The 7,986-nt window shown below is 46.8% G+C and overlaps 1 protein-coding gene across 1 annotated transcript in view; it reads left to right on the top strand.

Annotated features, from left to right (window-relative positions):
* Nucleotides 1-1,672: 1,672 nt before the first annotated feature.
* The window catches only part of Pcolce2 (procollagen C-endopeptidase enhancer 2), a 48,117-nt gene continuing 41,803 nt past the window's right edge, over nucleotides 1,673-7,986 (top strand). The window contains exons 1-2 of the mRNA XM_075964975.1: nucleotides 1,673-1,881; nucleotides 2,630-2,738. Coding sequence (XP_075821090.1) covers nucleotides 1,802-1,881; nucleotides 2,630-2,738 — 189 coding nt within the window. The 5' untranslated portion in view covers nucleotides 1,673-1,801. The remainder of the gene's footprint in view (nucleotides 1,882-2,629; nucleotides 2,739-7,986) is intronic.

Here is a 7,986-nt window from a genome sequence, read left to right as displayed (position 1 = left end):
TGACTTTTTAATAAACCATCATCTACAAAGTCTTGACTTTCTGATAGCTTATTCTGGGACTGTGTATCAAATAAACAAATTAATTTCCTCTTGGCTGTTTTAAAGAAGTTTTTACTAAGTTGAGGGTGTAAGTTTCAGAATACAACGTATGCTGCCAAATTCTGTAATTCCTTTTGCAAAAATGTCATACAGGGTGTGGTACATTTAGGGAATTTTTTTAAAGTTGTAATTCCCGGTAAGGTTTTTTGTTGTTGTTGTTGCCCTTGCTTTAAAATAAAATCAAAAACAAAAACACAACAAGCAAACAAACAAAAAGCAGTGCTAAGGCAGGAAGGGGCTGGAGAGATAGTTCAACAATTAAGAGTCCCAGCAACTCTTCCAGAGGACCAGGGTTCAGTCCCTAGCACCCACATGATAGCTCACAACTGGCCAGTTCCAGGGGATCTGATCTCCTTTTCTAGCCTCCGTGAATACTGCACACACATGGTGCTCAGACATACATGCAGGCAAAACACCCAAACATGTAAAATAGATATTTTTAAATTATTTAAAATAATAATGCAATCTAAACTCTGAAGAGGGCTTCCAACTTTCAGCCTGTAGTCTTTGCTTGCCAGAGTGTTAAGTTCTTAACATTACAAACTCATTATTAGCAATTAAGTCTTTTAAAAATATTAGTGTGTGTGTGTGTGTGTGTGTGTGTGTGTGTGTGTGTGTGTGTGGTGTGCTCGCTCCCATAGAAACCAGAAGAGGGTATTAAATCCCAGAGAACTGAAGTGTCTAACTGAGCTGCCTAACATGGATTCTGGGAACCGAACTCGAGTCCTCTGAAAGAGTGGCAAGGACTCTTAACCTCTGAACTGTTCCTTCAGCCTCAGAACTGGAGTCATAAAAAGGATCGCCTTATTTTTTTTTTCCTTACAAAGAAAAAAGTAATTTAAAAGGAGCAACACTGGAAAAGCCTCACAGGTAAGCTGTATCTCCCAAGGGTGTCGAGTTAATTCTGCTGCTCTTGGTCTTTTATGGCTCTCTGGTGACGTGCCACAGTAAAGGTAAGACATTTTTCTGTCATTAAGTAAAGCCTCGGTGGCACAAGGCTAGAACTGCCCTCGTCTAAAGTGTGTAAATATTTTAACTCATCAATAAAGTTGCCTTTTCCAGCCGTTGGGGTAACTCTTCAAATAACAGACATGCCCGCAGAGAAACACCATTTTCAGAAGCTAACGTGGGTGGTGAGATGAGAGGATCTGACATTTAATGACAATTCACTTACAAATCTCTTACTTGGAAACGCATGTGGAAATCTGCCCACAAAACTATCTCTCTAGTCATTGTTACAGTCCCGTGAACACAGGCTCTAGCGCGTGTGTATTTAAAGCAAGCACGCGAGCTGGAGGTCCACTATGGAAGGATCTCTTTACTTGTCCCTTGGGGCTGCAGTTCCAAGAAGACAAAGGACCGGGGGAGGGGGGGAGCTCCCCAGCAGGCCCACTGTGTTATATTTAAAAGCAAACTGGGGGCAACCCCCCGCCCCCACCCCGGAGAACCACGGCTGGCCCTGGGTACCGCTGGCTGGGCTCCCTTCCCCCGCGGCCGCCCCGGGGGACAGGCCGCGGCCCCTCCCGCCGGAGAACAAACGGGACATTCAGCCGCCGCCCGTGGCTGCCAGGGCGCGTCCCCCGGGGAAAATTAGGCGTGGAGTCGGCCCCGAACGCCTTCAAAAGCGGCCCTCCCGCCGGCCGCGGCGCACTTGGTACCTAGCTGCGGGCGCCGAGCGGGATGCCGCAGTGAGCTGCCGGCCATGGGGGGCGCGAGCGCCTGCATCCCACTCTGCCTGCTGCTGGCTGCCGCGCAGCTGGCCCGGCCGCAGACCCCAGAGAGGTAACACCCGCCCGGCCCTTCCCGCACCCCTGACCCCGCACCTCGCCACCGGGGGCTGCCCGGCTCCCCTCGAAGGCTGGCGCTGCGCCCCCCGGGCCACCACGTGGCGCGGCTCCCTCTCCCTTGCCTCGCCTCCCCGCTGTGTGCGGGTGCAGGACACACTCGCGCTCGAATGTGCTCCCTCCTCCTCCCTGCTCTTTACTTCCCAGCCTCGGCCAATCTAAGGCGAACCCAGGGAGTCGCTCTTTTAAGTCCTCACTAACATCCAGGACAGAGGCTGGCTAACTCCCGCGTCACCTCCAGCCGCCTCTGCCTTCCCCTTTTCCTGGGCGCGGGGAGGGGCGCACGGAGAAACTCAACTTTCCGAAAAGGGGAGAAAGCAAGGCCTGTCTCCAAATCTAGGAGCTTACAAACTTTATATTTACCACTACTTTTAAACCATGCGACTCTCCCCCAGAGTGTCCCTCACCGGTGACCTCTCCCACTCTCTCCAGTTAAATCATTCAATTTTTATACAATACTCTCTGTGAGTGGAATATCTCTATCTAAGTCAATGGTGAATTTGGATGGGTTCGCGGGCTATGATTTCAATATTCTAAGAGCTGGCAAGCTTTCAGATTTTTTATCTGGTGCAAGATTTTGCTAAACAATATTAACTCGTTCATATCAGCCCTTAGACCTTTTTGAAATCCACATTCGATTGCTAGACTGTGTTTCAGTTTAAGTGTCCTCTCCTTTATTTCCCCAGACCTGTTTTCACATGTGGCGGCGTTCTCACCGGAGAGTCTGGATTTATTGGCAGTGAAGGTTTTCCTGGAATGTACCCTCCAAATAGCAAATGTACTTGGAAAATCACAGTAAGCATTCCTTTTAAAGGTGTTCTTCTGGACGTGGGTACTGCAAAGAGTGCACTGTGATGCCTCCCCCGCCCCCGCCCCCGCGCCCCGCGTCAGGATTGGGTTTAGTGGGAGACGCCTGAGAACGTGAAATGTTGCGTTTACTTCATTTGCGAGGTTTTTTATTAAGAAAGCCGGTGGTGTCCTGCAATAGCGATTAGACCGCGCTCAAGATATGGCTGAAGGAAGGAACCCTTCAAGCAGATGTTTCTGAGTGAGTTGAGCTTTATGAACTCACGATTAAGGCTGTTTCCATTCAGAGGTCTGTTGTAAGGACCGTTGACAGCTAGATGCTGTTCATGGCTGCATAAATCCCTCCTGGGAAATAAAAGATCAAAGTTTTGACTTCTTTATACTCAAGGGAAGAACAACAGTTACCACCCTGCTGCGTTCATTGTCCCTTCTTAGGAACCACCACCAAGGCAACCTAAGAACTGAGGGTGCTAATGAGGGCTTAATAAAATGCCATGGGGGTCAGTGCTGGCTGTATTAGCCCGAGTCAAGGCGAAAAAGCAGATATAGACACAACTAATGTAAACAAACGTCCGGATTTAGAGTCAGCTGGCTGAGCCATATTTCCAGTCATTGCTGCTGTAACTTTTGTTGCTACCTTCATTTTGCTATTGCTCTTAGGAAGTTATTTGGTATTCAAAAAAGCCCATGTAGTCAGGACATAACACCCACCGATTGTGATTTGTTGTGTGTGTGTGTATTTTATGTTGCGGAAGGTTGTACATGCTAAGCCCCGGATCATGTTTGAAGTACTTAAATGAGCCAAGTAATTAACAAGTGTCTCACAGAATCCACAGAATCATTCTGATCATTGTTTTTTGCCTATTTTATAGATGGGAAAGCTGAGGCCTAATAGAATTATATAGAGACATTGATTTGATAAGCCCTCCTTCACCTGTTGTGCAGTGATGTTTGGCAGACCGATTTGGGAGGAGGACCCCTCCATAATATAAAATTTAATTTTTTTGGTACATTATTGCCCACCTGTAAAATCTCAGTGGATGGGTACAGACTTCATTATGTTGTTATAGCAACTAGGGTAGGTGATGTCCCAGAAGCAGCTTTGAAATCCTGATATTGTTAATAAATGTGAAATAAGACTGGGAAGCAAATGTAAGATGGTTTAGCTTTATATTGTCATTGTGTTTTCATTGTGACTCAGTGGTTCTGAGTTCAGAATGATCCAAGAGGCATCATGTGTTTAACGAGGCAAAATTCATGCTTGGTTGTGTATTTGGGGACGGCATCGGACTTTCATGAGAGAAGTGTGTGTCCAGGGAAGATGTTTCTGGATCAGGGAGGGCTTTGTCTCAGAGGAGGTGCAATTGCCAAAAAAAGAGAGAAAAAGAAGGGCCTAGGGGTGGGGCGGTGAAATGGGTGTGGAGTGTTCAGGGGTGGGGTGAAGAGGTTTAATGACCTTAAGAACAGTGGAGGAGGGCAGTGTGGCTGGGACAGATGAACAAAGACCGTAGTCTGGAGAGAAGTGGGGAAACGGAGCCAAGAGGATCCTGAGTTTGAAGCCAACCTGAAACCCTGAGCAGTGGGGGGGGGGGCAGTGGAATGACGGGTGCAGGGGGCTAGGATACTGTTAAGGGTCCGGGAGAGGATGGGGTAACTAGGGTTCTAACAACAAGGATGAAGAAACGGGGCATCTTTTGCCTTCAGTATTTCATAGGCAGATGGACATGCAGCCAGGGTTAGGTGGCACCAGCTGAGAGGCCCATGTGCCAACTTGTCCCCTTTCCTTTGTGACTTCTGTCCTAGACAGGGGTGACTTCTGCTAGGGCCTTATCCAAGTCTCAAGGCCAGCTGTATTAAACAAGGTTCTCTAGAGAATTGGAACCAATAGTGTGTGTGTGTTTGTGTGTGTTTGTGTCTGTGTGTCTATGTGTCTGTGTGCTAAAAACGGATCTATTAGGCTGGTTTGTACATATGGTTTGGGGAGTCCACCTGTGCCTGTCAGCACAATGGACAAGCAAGAAAACCATCAACTCAGTAACCATTTAGTCAACACAACCGGGTACCTCCGCAGTCTCAGTCTGGCATTGGGAGCCTGGAGGCTCCCTGGAGAGCAGCTGGAAAGCAGAGGAAGCCAGGGTGTGATGTCAGTATAGGATGGCGACAGCGGGGAAGGACACACTGGCTCCTCAAGAAGAGAAGGCAGGGTCGTGCCTACGGCTGTTTCCTCCTGCCTCTTTATATCTGGGGTGCCAGGGGGATGGTACCACCCTCAGTCACTCCTCTCTGAAAGACAAACAAATGACAACCCTCCCCTGATAAGAAACCCAAACACCTAAAACCTCATAGACACGCCCTGAGGTCTTCTCTGTGACTCGAAGTTCTATCAGGTTGACAATCAAGATCAAATGTCACCTCAAATTGATCCCGTCCAGTTTTCCGCTCCTGCAGTCAGTAAAGCAAGAGTGGAGTTCCACTGGAACTCAATATTACATATTATATTATATTAATGATTATATATGTGTACGTGGGTATACATGTACATGTGTACAAGTTGAAGCCAGAGATTAACATCTAGTGTTTTCTTCAACGCTTCTCCACCTTACTTTGTGAGACAGTGTCTCTCACGGAACCCTTCTCCCACCTGGTGTCTGGACTGGCTGGCAAGCCCCAGAGCTCCCCGGCGACCATCATCCTCCACTATCAACAGACTTTACACTCCCCTTTCACCCCAACCTTTCCAGCTGAAGATGTGCACGGCAAGGTGGATCGCACCCCCAGATGGTTTTCATGAAGCTGCTTCATCAGTGGGAAAATAAGGATGTTTGATGCGTGTTGTAAAAGTTGTCTCAACCAAATGTTTTAGCCCCTTGTCTTGGCCTTCCTGGCATGGAAGTGTAGCTTGCATATGGGACGTTTATCTTTTTTCCTGGTTTTCATTTGTTTTTTGTTGCTATGATAAAGCTCTGACCAAAACCAATTCGAGGAGAAAAGGGTTTATTTCATCTTAGACTTTACAGCCCATCACTGAGGAACTCAAGCAGAAATCTGGATGCAGGAACGTAAGCAGAATCATGGAGGAGGATGCTGCTTACAGGCTTGCTTCCTCCACCTTGTCCAGCTATTTTTGTTATATAGTCCAATCCCACTCACCTGGGCAAGGCACTATCTAGATCTATATCTATATCTAGATATGAATATTGACTGCTCTGTCAATGGGGAAGTGATTAATGACTCAGCCTTACCAATATTGATAACTATATCTAGGTGTAGATATAGATATAGATCCCTCCTGTATCAATTAGCAATAAGAAAATGCCCCACTGGTGTGCCATAGGCCCATCAGATGGAAGCAACTCCTCAGCTGAGATTCCCTCTTGCTAGTTGGCTCTAGTTTGTGTCACCTTGACAAAGACTAACCAGCACAGGCCTGATAGAACTCACTTCCCTCGGAGGTGGGGATCAAACGCAGGGTCCTCAACAAGCAAAGCCCTTGCTGTACAACTGAACTAGATTCCCAGCCTCTATTCTAGCATTTTAAATTCTAGGGCAACTTCGTGGATGACAGCACTGTTGTCCACGTGGTCCACATGGATTGTATAAATTAAATGAGTTTCATTGCCTTAATCATAGTAGCCACTTCAAGTGCTCAATAGCACTCCCTCTCTCCTCCCTCTCCCGCTTGTGGGACCACATGTTTGTGAATATTTCCATCACTATAAAATGCCCCTTTGGCAGTTCTAGAGAATTTTAGGGATTGGTTTTCTTGTGGACAGACATATGGAGAATGTGCTCCAGACTGCCTAGCCATACTTCGGCTCCGTCAGTGGGGAAGTGATATTAGTCCTCCATAGTTGATGACTTAATCCTGTTGACTCAGCCTTATCATTCTGACCATCAGCGTACAGTGGTGGCCCTAGCTGGCTAGGTTTTAGTAATTCATCTGGCTGAGTGTGTTCTTAAAAAAAATGCATGGCTAGACATTAAATCAGATGATTGAGGGTTATGACATAGTTGGATATTTTGTAATCCATGGTGAGAGTGAGTGTTTCTTGACTTCCTGTAGATGCTAAGGCTACAGGCAGCTAATCACATGAACATCTGCATCAGATGCCAGAGCCTTGCGCCTGTTGTAAGGGGCAAGGGTTGAGTACAGTTCAACAACTACCGTCCTGGGAAAAATGGAGATCAATCTGGTTTGATCTAAAAGATTGGAAATAAAAGATTGCGGCGAGACTGACATTACCCCAAGTGACTGGAGCATGAAAACCACATGCCAAGCCCAGCAGCAAGAGATGAAACTCCAGATCTTGGCACACTCCTACTGCAGTGGGTTACAATGCTCCTTCTCAGTGATGTGCAGAGCATGATGGGAGGTATCTGAGATCCTCAGAGAAAGTGGGGGAGGCAGCAATGAACCGGGCCAGCAAGGACTTAGCCAGTGGCTGAAGCCTTTACAGCATCCCCCACCCCAGGCGAGCCCAGGTGATGTCGGAAATGGTGTGAGCACATGAAGAGGACCGTAAGGTGTGGGCTAGTGAGAGAAAGCCCACCAGACCTCTGCAGTTCTAGCTCTTCCGCGACCCTGGCATCTGAATCGTCATCCTGTGACGATAAACTCAGGATAAACCTCAGCACAAACTCGGAGAATCGCCGAGTTGTTCCCTGGTGCTTTCACCCATTTTCTGTCCCTTCTATGATCCCCTCGGCAGGGTTAAAGAAACAACTTGAAACAATCACACTCTTCTTCTGTAGGAACGTCAACAGCCGAAGCTTTGCTTACAGAAGAAACTATAAATTACAGGAAACTTGAAGCCCAGAGCCTTCTGGGAAATCTTGAACATGTATAGGAATTGTTTAAAATTAGTTCCTGAACTTAGAATCCAGCCCAGTATCCAAATGTGTAAAGGCGATGCTGTTACTAAAGCTGGCTCTGCAGAGATGGGTGAAAGTCATTTTATTCTTAGGTTTTAAGCCGGACACAATTGGCATATCAGTTTGAAAATAGAGAGGTTTACGTGTAGAGCTCAGTTGTCATGCATTATGACTGAAATCATAAAGTTTTTACTCTTTGTAATTGCCTCATTTATTAAAGATGTTTGAAGTCAGCCTCTTACTTAAAGTTTTAAATATGAATTTCAGCATGAATCTGATTTGGAGAAAAAAATCAGCAAGTCTTTGAGTAATTTATTTACGTTTCTTCTGCAGAAAGACCCTCGGCTACCTTGCCAGGGCACGT

The sequence above is a fragment of the Microtus pennsylvanicus genome, chromosome 3 (assembly GCF_037038515.1).
Source record: "Microtus pennsylvanicus isolate mMicPen1 chromosome 3, mMicPen1.hap1, whole genome shotgun sequence".
Taxonomy (NCBI): domain Eukaryota; kingdom Metazoa; phylum Chordata; class Mammalia; order Rodentia; family Cricetidae; genus Microtus; species Microtus pennsylvanicus.
The sequence above is the reverse complement of the archived record's forward strand: the minus strand, read 5'-3'. Positions and strand labels throughout refer to the sequence as shown.